Here is a 21,383-nt window from a genome sequence, read left to right on the forward strand (position 1 = left end):
CAGTCACCCGTAGGAACAGAGGAACCAGCACAGACGTGTGTCGACTATCGAGATTTCCAAACTTCAGCGCACCGTTATGCTGATCGTCTTAGCAATTATGAATGATCGAACTCATCCATGATACGTAGCATCGTTGTCTATTCCTATCACATTATTCGTATGGAGATTTGTTTCCGTCTTGGGTGTTAGTGATAAGCTATGGGTGGCATTATTGTTCCATAAGAACTTGTTGCGCTAAAATTGTAGCGCAAGTTTCCTAAATCCCAAATCTTATTCCACAACGAACTAGGTTTAACATGTCCGGCCACATCCGGTCACCACAGGTCAAAAGTCTCATCACTGTCGGCTGCGCGCGCACGTTTCCGAGCTTGATCACGAATGAAATCGCCGACCCGATGAGGCTTATGATTTCTGATGGAGTCACTTACCTTGGTATTGACAGTTTTATTGGGCTCAGATTTATGGTTATGCTTTTATTGACGGAATCAATCAGCTAGGCAGGGTGGAAGATGTTGTTGAGCTGAGCTAGTAAGCCGCAACTATTTTCTTTCATGATGTTCTAAGCGGACTGCGGCGGTGGTTGTGTTCTATCGTCGCATGGGTCAAGATTAGACCAAAAGTTATGATTCATAACTCTTCTGAAAGACTGACATCATTGGTCGATAGTTTGGATTCTTAATTCTGGTGAACTCTCAGTATGATGTCTGCGGCTCCAAGGACAAGCAGAAAATATTGAATTTGGAAGAACCTCTCATTTAGTAACACATATAAAGGACTTAAACAATTGATTTCGTATATTTTTTTTTTGAATTTGGTAAGATTGTATCTAAATTTTAAAGAATAAATTTCAAGCAAAACTGTTGGAGGATGTAGGACAACCACAATTACTTAAAAAACTTTTACATATTATTTACTCAATGATTATTTCATTATAAGTTTGTCAGTGGACCTCGAACAAACAAATAACTTTAACAAATAACAATATAACAAACAAATAACAAAAAATATATTTTCTATACATTTAGCCCACAGTAGGACAATGAAATATTTAAAGCTATCAAGTACGTCTGTCGGGAAGCATGTTGGGTATATGTGCCATCAGTAATCTCACGCTCCCATATTCAACCTATTCGAAAACAAGCGATTACGGCACCGATTGATTCCGTTCTTTTTGTTTTCATGGGTGCTCACTTCTAACAAAAAATACAAAAATAAGAAACAAAACAAACAGCGCTTCAATCCTTTGTTTTTCATAAGATGAAAATGGGAGCCACATGCTTAATAAGGGGACCAATACCCTAGGTTTATTTCTGAAAATACGTAACCATATACAATGTTCACAGCTATATAGTTCGTGTGATACCATTGCAAGGTATGCACAAGACGGTCTCATAATAGAGTGCCACATAATATATCAGATATTATCTGATCCTGCATGGCAAAGCTTGAAAACGGTGACAACGCGTGACATTGCTTCAAGTTGATTCCCGTTTTACAGAACTAGCCCTTTTGATTTATGGGTTGGTTGAATTCTTCGGCTACCCTTGCTTCTGATTTAGCCCTTTGCACATTACGTACCAAAATGTCGAGGAACACATGCATCATGAAACTAGCATTTCAAGAAAAGGTCACCTTATCTGCCACATCTGGTAAGAAGTACGAAAAATTCAAAACAATAAGTAATTTTCACACATTTTATTCACAAATTAAGAACACATATTTTTTTTCTTCAAAATCAAATGCTCAAATAATATCAAAAATGAGTTTTTGGAACAAATAAAAATAATGGAGAAATGGCATCACGCTTAAAACTAGAACCTTCGCGAATCGCTTGGTGGTTGACTGGCCAGGTATTCCAGTGCCCTCTGGATCGCCGGTGGAATCGGTGGTGGCGTTGGCAGATGATCCCCAATCGGTTGGAAGCCATTTTCATCGGCTATGTACTGCACCCTGATCAGCTGGCCGTCCGGAGCCGTGTAGGAGTACTCGCCTTGTGCGACCTACAGGAAGGGGGATTGATAAACAGGATAAGATGTATGGGTGATATAGGAGGTCGTCTTAGTTTTACTATCTTTCATCGTCTTTTTAACGATTGACCTTGGGATTTTGAAGATTCAAGTTTTGATTTTCATGGCACTGGCGTGATTGTTTCCAAAGTATCCATCCTTCAGAGAAGGCGCGATATTATTGCCGGGGCCCGTGGCTACACGTTCGCTTCATAAGTAAAAAAAATAGTCGCAATATTCGATATCTCAGCGTATACAAAAATCATGATTAACAGAAATACCATACCATTCTATATGCTAAGCCACTGATAATTTCAGTACATAATATGCAACATAACAATTGGTAAATAAATTAAAGTACCTTGGCGCAAGTGGGACTTAAACAAGTGCTAATTTGATTTAGTCATGCCGGAAATTTCTAAACACAAAATATTTAATAATTACCATGAAAGATATTTAGAGGAAAACATGAAAAACACATGTTATGGTTAATGTTATTTCTTTTTAACTAAACATTTAGAAAGAGGGAAAAGCCCCTTTGAGTGATTTCCTCATCAACGAAATCTTTCTCAAAAAGGCATAAGACCTCTTTATCTTTTCGAAAAATCGTTATAAAATAAACTTAAAGCTAAAGGCTCCTCCGTAAAAGTATCCATAATCGAGCAGTGGTCTTGATGCGGATTTGTCAAGGGATGAACCAAGGTAATCTGTCAACGACGAAGGAATTTTGAACATCAAGAACAGAACTCGGACGTAGTTCTTGAAAACTAAAAACAATAAATTTTAAAGAGTATCAAACAGCATAACCAATTTCAATAAAATATCTGAAAAGAATTTTCATCATGACTAAATATTTACAACCTAGAATATCTCTAACAGATACAGGTAAAGAAAAGCCTAAAATTTTAAATCTGTCAATTAAGTTTTTTTTCTGGGAAATGTATAATGAACACAACGAAAAATTATATGATCAACATCTTGATATGATTCACCACAAATACATAAGTTTGAATCTACAGTATTGATACGATATAAATGACTATTAGAAATATAATGATTAGACATAAGTCTTGAAAACAGACAAATAAAATTTCTACTAGTAGGTAAATGTTTGAACCAAGGTTTGTTATCCACAACAGGGCAAATGGAATGACACCAACGACCTTTATCACTGCAATCCCAATCAATTTGCCAAGAAGATTTCGTTTTTTTTTTATTTCAGCAGTATTTCGTATTTCGAATGAAAAATATTACGTTCATAAATAATACCACGAGTAGCACCTAATTTGGTTAAATAATCAGCTTGTTCATTTCCAAAAATTTGACAATGTGCGGGAACCCAAACAAATTTTATAATAAATCCTTGACGTTGTAAATCATATACTAATTTTCTCAGCATTATGATTATATAATGAATTTTAAAATTGAAATTTGTTGATTTAACTGCATTTAAACAACTCAAGCTATCAGTACATATGATGTACAAATTTGGAGAAAACCCTTCAATAGCACTGCATGTGAAATATAAAGCAATCAATTCAGCAACAAAAATGGAACAGGGAGATTTCAATTTAAAAAAATGAGCCACCTCAATATGATTAACTCCAAATCCAGCACTATTTCTAATGAATGAACTGTATATCTGTATAAAATAAATACTGAGGTTCAATTCCACCAAACTTACGGTCAAATAACAATTTAGCAAATCGAGAATGCCCATTGTATGGAATTTGTTTTATTTCCAAAACTAAATAGATGTCAATTAAAGGTTGAAAAGAGTGAACATTTATATCATGATTATAAAAATTAATTGAATAAAGAGGGACAATGTTTCTAGTGGAACAAAAAATAATTGAATTTAGGATCCTACAAGATGTGAGTGGATATTGTTAAAGTACTGGACTAGAAATTTAGTATTCAATTAATTGAAACGAATTTTGTCAATGCCAGCTAAAACTTCAATAGGTTTTGTGTGCGTGGAATTCATCAATTTTAGACAAATTCTTAAACATCGAAATTGATTTTTTTCGAGTTTTGCCAAATGTGTTTGAGAAGCACAACCAAAAGTAAAACAACCATATTCCATAACAGACCGAATTGTTGTCTTGTAAAGAGTTATCATATCAGATGGATGAGTACCCCACCAAGTGCCAGTGATAATGCGAAGAAAATTTATTCTCTTTGAACAAATTTTATGAATATACTTAATATGATAACTCCAATACAGTTTAGAATCATACCATAAACCTAGATACAGTGGTTTTTCGGTTTTATCACGGCCAAACAATTTTTTACCGTGATATAAACGAAACCGTGAATTTAGCGAAACGAGAAATACATGTAAATTTTTTATCCAAAATCGTTCAGCTGCAAAATATATAAGTCGTAGCTTATATTTTTGAACTGTTTTGGTGGACTGGACAATACTGTATCGATTTTATATTGATTTCGGAATGTTTTAAAACAAGTGTGATAAAAACGAAATGAAAATCGTGATATAATCGAACAGAAAACCGTGAATTTGGGCGAGTAGTGATTAAAACGACTAGTGATAAAACCGAAACGCCACTGTACTTGTAATCACTAACCTGCTATATTTCAATACCGTTAAGATATAAATCTACATTAATAGTGGAATGTTTTCTAGAAAAAATAATTAATTTTGTTTTTTGAACCGAAAAGTTAAAACCATTATTGAAAGCTCATAAACCAATATTATCCAAACTAATCCAAAATGACGAATTTTCTGTTTTTGCCACTAACTGATATAACCTTATCATCAGCGAACTGAATTAAATAACTGCCATTTGGAATGATTGCTGAAATATCACTAGTGAATAAATTATATAAAAAGGGACTTAAACAAGATCTTTGAGGAGGACCATAATAACTATAACGAAAAAATTTAGAAGCCCCATTGTGATAAAAGTACATAATTTTATATGAGAACAAATTATAAATAAAATTGGATATAATTAAGGGAATATGCAAATTATTCATTTTTTGGAAAAGTAAATCTATAAGTACAGAATCATAGGCTCCAGATACATCAAGAAATGTGGAAATAACATCTTGTTTTTTGATTGAAAGAAAGTAATATTTTAGAAGCCAAAAGGGCTGTGTAATCACGACCCTTTCTGAAGCCAATTTGGAAGTTGAAAAAAAAATCATTATTTTCAGCCCTTAGCTCAAGACGATTTGAAATCATCATTCCCATAAATTTACGAAGACAGAATAATAAACTAATTGGTTTCGGAATACTAACTACTTTAATAGAACGCCATTCTAATGGTAAAATATTTCGAAAAAGAAAAGAGTTATAAATTGACAATAAACGAATTTTACCTTCAAACGGTAAATTTTTAAGAACCATGAATTCAACATTATCAATACCTGGAGCAGTATTATTTGTTATAGATAATGCCAAGTTTAGCTCATCCAACGAAAATGGAGAAAATAATTCAGGAAAATAATTGTGTACTTCTATATTTTTGAAATTAATAGAACGGGGAACAAAATCAGGACATATTTTCGATGCAAATTGATCAATCCAATTATCTGAATATTCCAATGTAACAGAAGACAAATTTTCCTGTTTCCTTGATTGATTTGTCTTTACAGTCAGGTCTTTTTTTACGCGGCCGCGTAAATGAAAACTCCATACAAAAAAAAATTTCATCGTCTTATTTTTGCATGATTCGTCGAGAAATGGTGAGACTTTTTTCACGCGGTTTTTTGAATTTTGAACTGAGTTTTATTTTTACGCGGTACGTATCCCCCGCGTAAAAAAAAACCCGACTGTATTTAAGATACTTTCAGCCCTTGGCTCGTTATTCTCTTCCTGTTTCCTTAAATTTCTTGCTACTGACCATAATGTACTTAACGAAGTTGCTTTACCAAGATTCTCAACAAAATGTTTCCAATAGTTTCTTTTTCTTAATTTAGTAACGCGATTTAAAAAAGCTTCTTCCCTACGGTAGGACAAATAATTTTCTCTTGTGCCTGAACGACGATTTTTTTTAAATGCAGCTGATTTATTTTTTAAAGTAAATGAACAATCATTATCCAAAAAGGAAATCACTCAAAGGGGCTTTTCCCTCTTTCTAAATTTTTGTTAAAAAATAAAACTAAACTAAACTGAACAATCATTATCGCACCAAAAAGTGAGGCGTTTTTTCGAGGTTTTTGCGTGCTGACTTAGTTTTTTGAGGTTTAAGTAAACATTCAATCAAAATTTTGATAAATTGATCATAATTTTCAATTGGCGATTGAGAATTATTCCAATGAATTAATGAAATGGAAATTAAATCAGAAAATTTAACCCAATCAACATTTTTAGAATTTTAAGTTATATTACTATTTTCATTATTATTTAATTTAATCAAAATAGAAAGATGATCACTACCATTTGGATCACGTATTATTTTCCAAGATAATTTTAATTCTAAACTATTGGAACATAAAGATAAATCAATACATGAATTTTGAAATGGAGGAACTGCAATATTTAAATGACGAATGATTCGAGGCTTTGAAGAACTCAAGCAAGGGAAATTTTGTTGAAATGAAGCAGCCTTTGGATTTAAACTATTTTCATCAATATTAATATTTATTTTTTGGACACTCTTCCTTTTAGTAGGAGGTTTGTAAATAAATGTTCCGTATATACACAATCATCTTCTTCATCATCAGTTAAAGATTCGTAATCAGCAGTGCTGCTGATAAAATAAATCAAAAAGCCGTTCCTTGGATCACTAATCGGTAATAAACCATTAACTTTTTCCACAAGCATCCAATCGTTTTGCGGTCTTCAAAAGAATGTTTTATAAAAGATTTTTCTACAAGAAGCGTTGATCGGTTTGAATTAAGGAGATAAAGGGCATCCTCCTGGGATTTTTTGTTTGAAAGTGTAACTTTTTCCATAGTAAACCCGAAGCAAACTTTGAACCGCTTGCTCTAATCTATAGTTTCACCGATCGGTCTGAAATTTTGCACTGTTCATATGGGACCTACATGTAATCCAAAAAGTCGACTGGAGCAAGGATTTATTTTTTTCATACAAGCGTATCCCATACTAGTGATCAATCTATGAAATTGTATTTGTTTATTCTCATATGTCTCACTTGTCCCAGATAGTGAAATACATTGGGGCAAGTGAGAGCAGTAAACTAAAGGTACACGCAGAAAAATGAGGCTTGTTTAAAACAATAAAACGCATGGTTGATTTTCAATCTGAGCATTTACTTATTCCAAAGTTATATTTCTTTGTTCTTACTTATAGTTTATCGATCAAAACAACCAATTTCCATCATTCCATATAAAGTTAAAATCTTCAACAAAATTTGAACCATAAACATGGCCCGGAAGCACTCACACATCTATAAAATTCTTACCCCAACATCGCCACAACGAAGAAAGTGTAGCAAATCCATCACTCCAACTTCCAAGTGCAGTTTTGGCCGTGATGGATAATGCGCAGGTACTCAAGACAGCATTCACAAAAAGTTGCTCGGCTTCGATGTTTTGCCTTTTTTTATTCGTTCTCGCTTCCATCCGCTTGCCGAGTGTCTAAAAATAGATTTCCGAGCTGCCGCAGGAGTTGCCGTCATCAACACAATCACATTCCGGCTTTGTTAGTTGCAAAAAGGCAGTAGTTTAAAATAATCTGTTATTTTATGTTGAAACTACCAAATATCTGTTTGTTCTAACAAACTGTCAAAAATTTCGGCAAATGAAAATATTTGTATTATCAAACAATGGAACAGTTCAGTTTAAACTAGAAATCAGTTTGTCGCTATAACAAACTGAAAAATTGGTTGATGTGAACTATAATTTAATTGTTTTTTACAATTTATTTTTCTGTGTGTTATGAATAAAATCAGATTTAATCCACCTATGGTGATCAGAACCTTTCTTACACTTATTTATGCCATAAAAGTTCAGCTTATTGGACGCATTGGCTTAATTTCCCCAACAGGGGAGAAAAAAAAAACACTTATTTAAATTTACTATTTTGGATTTCGGCTTAGGCAGTCTTTGGTTTTAGGGAAATCCGAAATAGTAAATTACTGCTAACAGTCGTTACACACAAAACTTATTTAAATTATCGTTGTATTGTTCGTGTTTAATCTATTTTTTGTGATTGTGCCTTTTTGTCATGCTATAAGTTTATTTGGTTGAGTGTACGAACCAGGCTCTGTCTTTTTTGGAACGCAACAACGCTCAAAAAAAGGAGAAGTGTATGCAGTGTCAGCTCTCAAGGATAAAACGCTGATATGTTTAGAATAAACAATTTTTCAAATCCAAAAATAGCATCGAAATCCATACGTATTTATTTTGAAAATGCAATCCACTGGCACTGCTCGGCCCATCTATCATCGTACAGCGAAAACAGATGACAATCTTGACCTTTCTCAAAAGAATTCCACCTTAATGAAATGGTCCCGCTCGGATTCGCCCAAAGCCATAATCGGCATGAAAGCAAAAAACTTGTTTCCCATCTTTTGGGCTTGCCGCAGCGGTGGGAGTTCATGGGTCAGCCAACTTATTTACGCACCTTCCCCTACTGCCATCCCCTACGACCGGCACATCGCCACAGTAGGACTCGATTAATTATAGCCATCGTGCAGCAGTCACACCGGCACCAAAACCGGCACGCATCAACGGACGCACTTTAGCCTAGAATCGATGATCAACCATAGCGAACAACGACACTTGGCGTTGGAGCCGCCGCCGCTGCCGGGCGGAGATGAGACCAGGTCCAACCGAAAACAGACCGCACACTGCACTGTCAGAGGCTAAAGAGCAAATAAACATTTCTTTTGCAATCGATCCGGTCGGCGTCGCGTCGTCATCGTCGGTACCTTCTGGTACGATGCGAAGATGCACCACCTACCACATACCGACGACGACGACCGGTTGGCCTTTTCGGTGGACCCATATCAACGCGATTGGTTAGGGTACCCACTAGGGGCGATGGCGTTTGCGATCAAACTGTGCTGAACTCGAAGCCGCAGCCCCTTCGTGAAGGTAAATTTAATAATTCATCTTACCCGCCGGTGAGATCTGTGCAGACCGCGTGGACGGACATGTGGTACGAAACCTTAACCCTCCGCAATGAGATGTAGACGAAGATAGAGTTCAAGTGGTTGCGAAATGTCTTCGGTTCAGTACGTATTGATTTGGTGTGGAGAGTAAATTTTAATTCAAAATGCTAAACTGTGAAGGCGATTGGTATGGTACCACACATGGTATATGAACAAATAAAACGTTTGGATTTATTGGGCTCTTTACGGGTCATAATGATGCACACAAAATGAGTGAAGATGTTGCCTTGTTTGCTTTGCACAAATGATTTGATGAAAAATCGCGATGCCACGGAGACTCCCGGTCAATCTAATAAGCTCCAGCAAAATTACATGAAACGAAACTGTGATTTTGAATACAAAAAAGAAAGTAAAAGAAAATATGCTTGAGCCGAGGTACGATTTCCACGAAATCTGATCAATTTAGGGGAAAGTGGAGTAAGATTCCCATTTTCAAACTTTCATCGCTTTCAAAGTGGTTACAGCAACAAGACAATATTTGCTCGATGCTTCAGCAAAAATATACACGAACTATTGCATTTTCATCGATTTTTAGCGATTTTAAAAACTGGTTCGTAAAACGGAAGTGGTGCAAAAACGCCATCTGCCATGGGGTAAGATGCCACTTCATGAAAACATTCAAAAATTACGTCCATCAGTTTTCGGGCTTTTTCGCCTCACTTCCACCTCTCCGTCAAGCTTTTTTCGTATAATCAATACATGGAGTGTCGCTTCTCTCCACTAAACGACGGTCGTCATATTTGAATGACCCCTAACATGGGTATCGTAGATATCAATAACCATGCGCCTCCATATGTGCTTCGATCTCCTTGGAAACACATGGCTGGTAATAAAATCACCCTAAAATATTAATTGCAAGCACGAAAACCGGAAGTTGCCAATTTTGATTGGAAAATCATAATATTTTCCTAGCTTCTAGAAGAATATTTAATGCAAACATATCTTGACACCATTTACTTATAGTAACGATCAAGTCCCACTCAGGAATGATTTTATGAGTTGGAGCATCTTACCCCATTTTGGCATTTTGGGCTCTGTTCCCCTATGTGCCTTGCGGACGACATGGACATTATCGCCAGAACACTTGGAACGGTTTCAGAGCTGTATACTAGCGTGGTTCAAAAAATGACGGGCTTGGTGGTCTAGTGGCTACCGCTTCTGATTCGTATGCAGAAGGTCATGGGTTTAATCCCTGGCCCGTCCCTTTCATTCTACTTTGCATCTTTCTATCCACATCCTCTAGCTCTCTCTCTTCTCTACATATACAACTCATGTATATTGATGATTGATTGATTTGTCTTTATTAAAGAGACTTTCAGCCCTTGGCTGGTTCGTCTCTACCATGTATATTCATATGTTCATAGCCATCGCTAGAACCAGAAACGAATTTGAAAAAAGTCGTTTCCCTCCCTTCCAACTTCCACTCACAGTACAGTGTATATATAACGCCTACAAGTTATGCAACCAAAGCGTGCTGTGCCGCTTGACCTTATTCACCTTATTCACCACACAATCTATCACGAACACTATAAATAAACCCCTATCCATGGATCGCATCACCGACCCAACGGTGACTCCCAAATCTCCCATCCTTTCCGTCTAACAAATACCCCAGTCCGTGCGGGTTGTGGGACGCAGAGTGCTCTCGGTCTCTAGTAGCAACAACCAGCACACTCTAACATTCCTTTCCCTTCCCAGCTGACTATAAGGACTTGGCCGGCGCCGTTATTGATCAAATATGCATGAGCTGCTAAAATTGCACTTTGAGAATAAGTGGAATGTCCCAGCCCCTTATTCAGTTGGATCACAGTGCAACTGGTACCAGTTCAGATCAATCACGGAGGAGCAACCATTGACATGTATAGTCAGATTTGATCGATCGTTTTTGTATACTAGCGTGGTTCAAAAAATCGTTTTTGCTCCACAACACTTATTCGATTCGTAAACAGATTCTATACATTCTCCCGAAATTTGAGCTCATTTGGTTGAAAATTGAGACTGCACAAGCCCTTCAAAGTTTGTATAGGAATTACTATGCGAAAACCATGTTTTTCATTCAATCGACCGTAGTATTTCCCCAAATGCCCTAGAACGTTAGTTGGCCCTTGGTACTCCTAGGCTACTCTATCAGCTACAACTTTGCCAAAGACTGCGTTCAAATCGGATGCCTCATTAATTAGTTATTGATTTATATCCAACTGGCGGCAGCATTACGATGAGCACCTCAATTGCGACGTTGCAAGTACCGAAGGTGGCGTGGTAACAGATCTAGGAGTATGTGCACAGGACGAAAGACTTCCGGCCCCTGACCTTCAAGAGATTGAGGAGGAGGTTGGCCGGTTGAAAAACAACAAAGCCGCTGGAGCAGATCAACTACCAAGCGAGCTTCTAAAATACGGTGGAGAAGCACTGGTGAGAGCACTACACTGGGTCATTACCAAGATTTGGGAGGAGGAAGTATTACCGGAGGAATGGATGGAAGGTATCGTGTGTCCCATCTACAAAAAGGGCGACAAGTTGGATTGCGGGAACTACCGCGCGATCACACTACTGAGCGCTGCCTACAAGATACTCTCTCAAATTTTATGCCGCCGTCTATCACCGATTGCAAGAGAGTTCGTGGGGCAATATCAGGCTGGATTTATGGGTGAACGCGCTACAACGGACCAGATGTTCGCCATCCGCCAGGTGTTGCAGAAATGCCGCGAATACAACGTGCCCACACATCACTTGTTCATCGATTTCAGATCGGCGTATGATACAATCGATCGAGAACAGCTATGGCAGATTATGCACGAATACGGATTCCCGGATAAACTGTTACGGTTGATCAAGGCGACGATGGATCGAGTGATGTGCGTAGTTCGAGTATCAGGGACACTCTCGAGTACCTTCGAATCTCGCAGAGGGTTACGGCAAGGTGATGGTCTTTCGTGCTTGCTGTTCAACATTGCGTTAGAGGGTGTAATGAGAAGAGCGGGGATAAACACGAGTGGGACGATTTTCACGAAGTCCGTTCAGCTGCTTGGTTTCGCCGATGATATTGATATTATTGCTCGTAAATTTGAGACGATGGCGGAAACGTACATCCGACTAAAGAGTGAAGCCAGGCGAATCGGATTAGTCATTAATGTGTCGAAGACAAAGTACATGATGGCAAAGGGCTCCAGGGAGGAATCACCGCGCCCGCCACCCCGAATTCATATCGACGGTGATGAAATCGAGGCGGTTGAAGAATTCGTGTACTTGGGCTCACTGGTGACCGACGACAACGACACCAGCAGAGAAATTCAGAGGCGCATTGTGGCAGGAAATCGTGCCTACTTTGGACTCCGCAGAACTCTACGATCGAATAAAGTTCGCCGTAACACGAAGTTAGCCATCTACAAAACGTTGAATAGACCGGTCGTCCTCTATGGGCACGAAACACGGACCCTACGTGCAGAGGACCAACGCGCCCTTGGAGTTTTCGAACGGAAGGTGTTGCGTATCATCTACGGCGGAGTGCAGATGGAAGACGGGACTTGGAGAAGGCGAATGAACCACGAGCTGCATCAGCTGCTGGGAGAACCAACCATCGTCCATACCGCGAAAATCGGGAGGCTACGGTGGGCGGGTCACGTCATCAGGATGTCGGATAGCAACCCGACTAAAATGGTTCTCGAGAGCTATCCGACCGGAACAAGAAGACGTGGAGCGCAGCGAGCTAGGTAGGTCGAACAAGTGGAGGACGATCTGCGGATCCTACGCAGAGTGCGGAACTGGAGACAAACAGCCATGGACCGAGTGGAATGGAGGCGGTTACTATGTACAGCAGAGGCCACCCCGGCCTTAGCCTGACCGGTAAGTAAGGTAAGTTATATCCAACTGGACAAACTTTAGCAATGATCCTCCAGTTTCCCAGCAAGCAACATTGCTGCATATGACGCCATAGCCTAGAAGTATCAAGGGTCAACTAACGCTCTAGGAAACTTGGGAAAATACTACGGTCGATTGAATAAAAAACATCGTTTTCCCATAGTAATTCCCATACAAACTTTGAAGGGCTTGTGCAGTCTCAATTTTCAACCAAATGAGCTCAAATTTTGGGAGAAGGCATAGAATCTGGTTACGAATCGAATAAGCGGTGTGGAGCAAAAACAATTTTTTGAACCACGCTAATGAACCATCCTCCAGGATGCTGATACTAGACCCAAGTAACAATTCAGAATCACTAATAAGCATGCCATTTTTACAAGTGTTTTATAAAAGCGCCGACAGTTGAACAAGAGTATATGAGCATGAGCATGAGCATGAGCATGAGCATGAGATGACCGTACAATTCGTAGTTGCTACTCCGTTACTGACCAGAACAGTCAACATTGCACAGGGAACCAAATGGATGGAGCCTGGGAGTAGCTTTCCATCCTCAATGTGCAATTTTGAAAGTTCAAAACTTTAAATTGTCAGTACCGGCGCCGGCCACGTCCTTACGGTCATCGGGGAAGGGAAGGAATGTTGGTGTGACATCCGCTGCTACTAGAGACCGTGTGTACCTCCGCATCTCCACGTTGTCACAGGAAGGAAGTTTGTTAGTGGGAAGGGAAGGGATAGAAAGTTACATAGATCTGGTTTCACATTGGTAAGTGATGTGAGCTATGCAACCCTTGATATGATTTAGTCTTCCGCCAGCCGGCTATCGGAAGAATACAATAATTTTATTGTATGTTTGTGTATTAAATTTAATTATATACCGGGTATGAATAATTTTTAAACCACGCTTATGTCGGATCAACTCGTAATAACGCACGTTTTAAGCTTATCGTTTCTCAGTCAGAAAATAAACTGTATGCAATTCCGTTTAGTGTTACTACCAATGCTGTAAAACCGAAACCCGCGCCGTAGCTTTACGAGAAAACTGGACAACTAAACAACTAGAATCGTTGCTTTTGAGTTTCATCTTGTATCATCCTTGTATTTTTTTTTTCGCGTTCCCGTGTTAATAAGATTGCGGATAATAAAACCGTTGTACATATTTATTATCCGCGAATGTTCGCAACGCGTAATATAAGTTGAAGGTGTGATGAACAAAAATACATTATCGTAAATGTTCGAAAAGGAAATCGAAATTATGGAACTCGGCACGAATAAATCGACGCGGAAAACGTGATCTACTTGTCACTGTATCGTACGGTAATCTTGACCTTTCTAAAGAAAGAGATACTTCGCCGTTTTGATCGCTGATTGCCTGCTTGTAAATCTGAAATAGAAAAAAGTATTAAATAGTGATACGTTCTCCACTGTTATATTTTTGTAAATTGTTATAGGTTAAATTTACCTCCATCCCTCTGAAACAAACGGTATATGTATTAGCAGTAAAAAATAAATAGAATAAAAAATAAATAGAATAAATAAATAAATTAATAAATAAATAGTGTAAAAAAGTACACCAAATCTTGATCCTGGAATGTTCCTGCATTTAAATAAACCAGGCTGGAAAATAGCAAGATCAAAACTTGAAATGGTAGATCTTACACCGTAACGCACCATTCCAAGGTGATCTACCCACGTTACGGGTCATACCGCCGACAGTTGAACAAGAGTATATGTTGAAAAAAGTGTCGAATAAATAGTTCATACAGCGAAAACAGCACTTTTGTTCGTTATATTTTTGTTAATTGAACAACTAATCGAACAGAAGTTTAAAGAAAGTTGTTAAGGAATTTCCATCAATAGTCAAAGAGTATTGTAATAATGTACGAAGACAAGCTGTTTCCGACACATCAGATGCTGTTATTCCACATATTATTCACAGTGGAACAAGTAGCTTAAACATAGTTTAAGAATACTGTCTTAATCGTTTTGTTCAGCTGCTGTATAGCAGTGTAATAATATCACTTAATTACCATTGTTCGCCATGTTCCCATTTGTAAACATGGTTGTTGATTAGGAGCCTAATAAGATCATCTGCGGCTACATATTATTTGACAGCAAACAAGAGCCTTGCAACACCTTTGAATCATTAAATCACTTTTCAAAAAATATCACGACTCACCTTTAACACTACACTGACCAACGGCAGCAAAACTACCGAGCTTGAAAACGGCAGCTGGCTCCTCTAACTAGTAGCGTCGAGAAGTTTTCCCCCTGATGGTTCCTTCTGAAGGATTAAATCCTTCATCGTGACACGGCATAAGCCTATCAATCTCGACCGGGTTCAGGATCCACTTTTTTCAAAAGATTCACAAGGAGATAACATATTTTCCTCCGTACACGAAATTGAAGTTCCAAACACAAAGAACGAATAACTTTATTGGGTGGGAGAAATGAAAATTTGTTTGAAAAGTCAACAAACTTGCAAAACAACACCACGCCGTAGCTAAGTGACCATACAGCTACTATTAGGCTCCAGTAGCGCTGCTGATGATCAAAGCTGACTGAAAACTTTAATATAAGAATAAACGTTGCGGACATGATTAATCAAACATTGATCAGCTTCAGTGTTGATGTAAATAATTAGTCGAATAACAAAACTTAAGCGATGTTTAAGCAACGCATGAACGGCAGCGTATTCGGATCAATGTTTAAATACTGTTTCAAATCTTTCAATTCATGTAGTCCTGATTGGAGAAGAGCAGATGCAGACGGCAGTGAAGCAGTAGGTCTCAAGTTCGAGTCTTGTCATCGATGTGAGTAAAAATGTGATTGAAATGCGTTAATATAGGTAAATATATCCATAATTAGTTCTTTCAAATTATTCACATATAAAAAATATGTCAAAGGCATAAAAAATGTTTGCTTTCATTCATACAACTATTTTGAAGAAACGTTCAAGAAACTTTTTGACAGCATATGTTCAACCAAATGTAAACATTGAAATGATTGCCATATTTTGATTGCATTGTGTTGGAATAATCGTCGTAGAAATCTTGTTATTATGAACCCAGCAGCTAATTTGCTATAATTGTTTCTAAAATCTTTATAAGACGATTATACAAAAGACATCATACAACTTGGTTTAACTAACGTTGAAGAAAAGTTTCTGATATATTTGTAAATAGTAAAAGGTTTGAACGTTGAATAACAGATGTTGAACGATGGCACGATCATTGAATAGACATAATATCCACAATGCTTATAGAGCGGCTGTTGTTGAACAAGTTCACCATTTCTAGGCTAACAAGAGTTGAACAACTGTTCCATCTCAACTAAACCCAATATACAGGGGATACTCAAATAACTGGGATAGGTAAAATTTTAACTTTTCAAAAGATGTTCAACTCGCTGTAACTTTTCGAAAAGGGCATAAAATATTCTCAAATTTTTACTGTAAGTTCATCAACTAGTTGTGTATCAGTGGTCAAAATTTGGAAAAGGTCGAGCCATTCTACACGAAGTTATAAAGGTTCTAGAAAAAGGTTTAATTATCCGATAGCCAACTTTGAGCTGTTATATCTCCGGGTTCAATGAACCGAATGCAATGAAATTTTGATCATTTATGACTTACATAATGAGCTATCAAAAACTTTTGACTAAACTTAAAATTCTTTACACGAAAGAAAATTATTACGATTGGATTATGTTTCTAATATACCATTAATTTATCCAAAACTGCATCATCGTTTCAAAATTTGAGATAGTAATTATAGTTCATTTGAATTCCCTCTAATTGACTTCAATATGAATATGTTTTGAAAGGAAGTAACAAAATAACCGGCATTAAATTGAAAAAGTAATGGGATGCATATGAAAAATAGAAAAATTTACTAAAAAAACATAGAATAAATGAAACCGTCATAACTTTTTTTCTTATTAATAATTTCAAATTAAGTAAACTGTTTTTCAAAGTTCATTATCTGAGTCATAAATGATCAAAATTTCATTGCATTCGGTTCATTGAAACCGGAGATATAACAGCTCACAGTTGGCTATCGGATAATTATACCTTTTTCTAGAACTTCGTGTAGAATGGCTGATACACAACTAGTTGATGAACTTACAGTAAAAATTTGAGCATATTTGATGCCCTTTTCGAAAAGTTACAGCGAGTTGAACATTTTTTGAAAAGTGAAAATTTTACCTGTCCCAGTTATTTTGAGTATCCCCTGTAGTTCGACTTAAAGCTTAACAACGCTGTTTTGAGAAAAATTTCTTAAACTGATAATTGTTTCTTGGGGAGAGCTCTAAGAATTTTGGGCGCCAGGTAACCCCAGCAAGTAGTAGGTATGATCTTTCACTGATGCTATGCCTTCGAATTTCACGACATGCAGCCGTCAGTAAGGATCTGAGATAGACGTATGTCCATTTCGTCCGCAAAGCACACATATCAACCGGATTCCGTGATAATCATACTCTGGCTCAAGCAAATTTAATAATACTTTCCTTTAACTGTGATTTTACAGTTTCATGTAGTTCCGATTCAGCAAATTAGTTGTGATCAGTAAAAAGTGTAAGCCTTGTCTTTGTAGGGGTGGGATATATAATTATTTATTGCTACCTAGGATAGGATGTGACAACAGAAATTCGCCTGCCTTGCTATTTTTTCGTTGGATTTCGTCGACGATGGCAATTCAGCGCTGCCTTTTTTTTACACCAAAACCTCTATTTAGGTAATGAGTCGGGACTGCCTAAATAGAATTAAACCAAAATGGATTCATTACCTAAATGGATTCAGTTTATTACCTAAATGGAGTACAAGGTTGCAAAGAAGTTTAAGAAGGGAGATTTGAAGGAGGTCATGCGGAGTTTCAGATGGCTTTCAAGGAGTTTCAGGAAGGGATGGGTTTCAGGAGGGGAGGGATTTCAGGGACGTTTTCGGGGGTTTTGGAGGGTCTTAGATCAGAATTATCATTCAAATGACTAGCTGGGCACGAAACACGAAATACACTGCAAAATTCCGCCAAATTAAAAAATTATTGAATGTCGGGTCAATTTTTATCGTCTATGTTGGGTGGTGGCCAAAATAAAAACAGGTGAATGATAGGTTGATGTCGGGTTTGACGTCATCAATGCTGTAGCTGATATCAATTGAATGATGGAAGGAGGGTTGCTTATCTCAATACCAGCTGTAAATAACGCTGGATACTGACACTTTTCAACACTGTATGGAAGGGGGGGGGGGGGGGTCAGGGGGCACCCCTCCCCTCCCCCCATATCCCCTTAACACCACTCACTACTTCTTTCCCATAAACCAACCTTATACCTAATCTTAAGTACTCCAACTGATCTGAACACAATCAAATTCCATTTAGGTAACGTTACCTAAATGGAGGGACCTAAATAGATTTTACCTAAATGGATCCTACCTAATTGGAGGTTTGAGTGTAATTCCAAATCTTTCAAACGATTTAAATTTAACGATTGATATTTGGATACATATTTCGCACCGTAAATCGTTAATTGCGATTAGAATAGCATTAACTGCAAGTAAAATTGATTTCAAACGAAAGGTTATTTCATTTATAGTGAAATATATCGAACAAACAATTGATTTTGTACCAAATCGATGATAGTTACCAATGTTTAGACATAAGAGTCAGTTTAGGTTGATTTACAGTTGAATGCTGACATTTTTAAGTCGATAAAACTTGAATAGAAAAATACAATAATGTTGAATATTGGTATCACATGCTAAACCTGCAAACTAGCAACACGGCCAAACCAATAACAAAACGATCTGATCGTAGCAAACGGATATAATTTTCGACCAATCAGCGACTGGTTTCCGATTGACACCAAAATGGTCTCAAATCGGCTGACTACGTGACGCATCCTATGGATCGCCAATCCGAAGACGGCGGGTTCGATTCCCGTTCCGGTCGGGAAAGTTTTCTCGACTCCCTGGGCAATGGGCATAGTGTATCATTGTACTTGCCTCACAATATCAAATTTCATGCAATGGCAGGCAAAGAAAGCCCTTCAATTAATAACTGTGGAAGTGCTCAAAGAACAGTAAGTTGAAGCGTGGCAGAATAAAGTCCCAGTGGGGACGTCGAGCCATAAAGAAGAAGAATAATTGCTACCTACTTGACGTTATCACACCAACTCGACCAGCGGTTGGCAACACTCTCTCAGAATCGAATGAAACTTGGTGGGTATAAAGACTAGATTTTTATAAGCAACCCAGACAACCAGGAGTCGCATAAGAAATCACGCTGTACATCGTTTAAAGTACTATTTTAAGTCACTATCGCATATATGTACGGCTGACTGGCAATTTACTTATTTACCTATTCGCAAAAGCGTGCGAGCGAACTCGCAAAGTGTCAAATGAATTCGCACAATTGCGTACTGCGATGATTATACGACTTCGCTTGGTACTTTTCTTGTTGTGTCAGTTTACTTTGCATTGATGTATGGATGAAATCGAATAAAAGTACAAATAAACTCGTTGAAGTGTGCATACAAACTCGCATAAGCGAGAAGCGTTTATGTTGACATAATGCGATTTGATATGTGATAATAATTAAAGAGTTTCTGTTGGACCGTGGATGCAGTGCCAAAAAGCTGCAAGAAAGCGAACAGCCATAAAAATGGTTACAAAGTCATCATTATTTGTTTTGTTGGCCTGATAATTAACAATGGGAAGCGCTATCCAGAGAGTGGCAGTGAAAACTGTGCGGGAAATGGTGCTTCGTCGTTTTTAGCCTGCCAATCACGCACAGTGCAAGTGAACCAAGTGCATTCCAACAAACACTGTGGTGAGTTAGAATATCATGATAATTAATCAGCTTGTTTCATAGGTAGCGATTGGTGTTGTATGTGATGTGTGGGTCGACAATCCAGAGGTCATTAGTTCGATATCGAGCTGACAAGAATTGGTTTTTGATTATTATTATTAAGTCGCATAAGATGCTGAATTACGTCGCAATAGTACATACACACGGTACATAGATATCGCTTCAAGTCATATAGCGTTATTATTGTTCCGTCAATGCAAGTATAGCGCCTCCACTTTTTTTACGCATAAGGCACTTTTGCTGCATCCTATGCGATATAACTTTCACGCAAAAAAAAAGAACGTATAACATGAACATAAACTTCATTAAGCGTGCAAATTGATTGTCTGGGAATCAACTAAAGGCTGACGTTCTGGAATACACTCAGACAAATAACCTTCAGATTTCCATAAGGCTCAACTTATGATACGGCCTCTAAATAATTCATAAAAATTCGGGTGAATTTCATAAGGTCACTCTATGACGTAAAATCATCTCACAGCTTGGCTTTTATTCATGTTTAGCAACATGATATTCTCAAGCGACGGTAGCCGTGTGGATAAAACACGGGCTCGGTGATCCCAACGTTCATGGATCGAATCTAGTTTGCATCATTTTAAGATTTTTTTTTGTTTTTTTCTTATGTCTATCTTATGAGATTTGTCATAGCAAGCACGATCAATTTTCATAAGGTATACTTATGGCATCCATAAGAATTAGTTATAGCAAATTTTCATAAGGTATTTCGATGGATTTCGCTAGTTTTTTCGCTGAGTGTACTCATCCAAAAAATAAAGAATTGCCAACCGTGATATAACCAATATTCATTTGCCAGAGTTACGTCGAATTCATGACATTTAACATCACTGTTTCCAAGATCAAAATCTTCACATATCATACGAACCTGTGCCTCCTGCTCTGAACCGGCATTCTTCAAAAAACCTTGCTCTTCTGCCGTGATACCATTCCCGGTTTCATAGTTCCATCGATACGTGCCGTCGGGGTTCACCTCTTGCTCCTGTCGAATAATGGGGATCGGTTCCGTTTCTGGTATTTGAGGAGCGCCATAGGCACACACCACCAACAATACACTTATTATAATCTGCAGGAAAAATTACACTCATCATTTTTATTCATCAATTAGCCTTAACCAGTTCATTGAATATTCACACTCACTATAGATTTCATCTTTATCTAGCACTTAACAATTCTTCTTAAAATTATCAAACAGTACAATTATCACTTTAGTGCTTGAAGAGTCCCTCCGATCGGGCTAGTGTGGAAGTGATCCACCCTTTAAAACTATTCCCCAACTGGAAGTGTCATTACGTGCAAGTGGATATTTATATGCAAATCCTCGATGTGGTCGGTGTGCAACCGAAAACAACACTGTTTGTGGGGTCTTCCTTAGCGCCGACGACAAGAGTGAGTATCATCAATTGTCCATCCCACCCTTTTGGACTACGGTACTATGTACGACGGACGGGGTTGAACCTACATTACTATACCAACTGCTAGCACAGGCTCATCACCGCTGCTCGCACGTTAGCCACTTGAACTTTCTTGCACGTTTG

The 21,383-nt window shown here is 37.9% G+C and overlaps 1 protein-coding gene across 1 annotated transcript; it reads right to left on the reverse strand.

Moving 5' to 3' along the window:
- Nucleotides 1–1,686: 1,686 nt before the first annotated feature.
- On the reverse strand, nucleotides 1,687–21,227 carry LOC109419859 (endocuticle structural glycoprotein SgAbd-8-like). The gene is made up of 3 exons (XM_019694144.3): nucleotides 20,986–21,227; nucleotides 20,714–20,911; nucleotides 1,687–2,000 (listed from the first exon to the last, which is right to left on the reverse strand). The coding sequence occupies exons 1-3, from the start codon at nucleotides 20,995–20,997 to the stop codon at nucleotides 1,812–1,814; spliced, it is 399 nt and encodes a 132-aa protein (XP_019549689.2). The 5' UTR covers nucleotides 20,998–21,227; the 3' UTR covers nucleotides 1,687–1,811.
- Between the last annotated feature and the right edge of the window lie 156 nt (nucleotides 21,228–21,383).

The sequence above is a fragment of the Aedes albopictus genome, chromosome 2 (assembly GCF_035046485.1).
Source record: "Aedes albopictus strain Foshan chromosome 2, AalbF5, whole genome shotgun sequence".
Classification (NCBI taxonomy): domain Eukaryota; kingdom Metazoa; phylum Arthropoda; class Insecta; order Diptera; family Culicidae; genus Aedes; species Aedes albopictus.

Coding starts and splice junctions, on each gene's coding strand:
- LOC109419859 (XM_019694144.3), bottom strand. Junction 2,001..20,713: donor GTTCAGAGCAGGAGGCACAG/GTTCGTATGATA, acceptor CCCTTCCTGTAG/GTCGCACAAGGCGAGTACTC.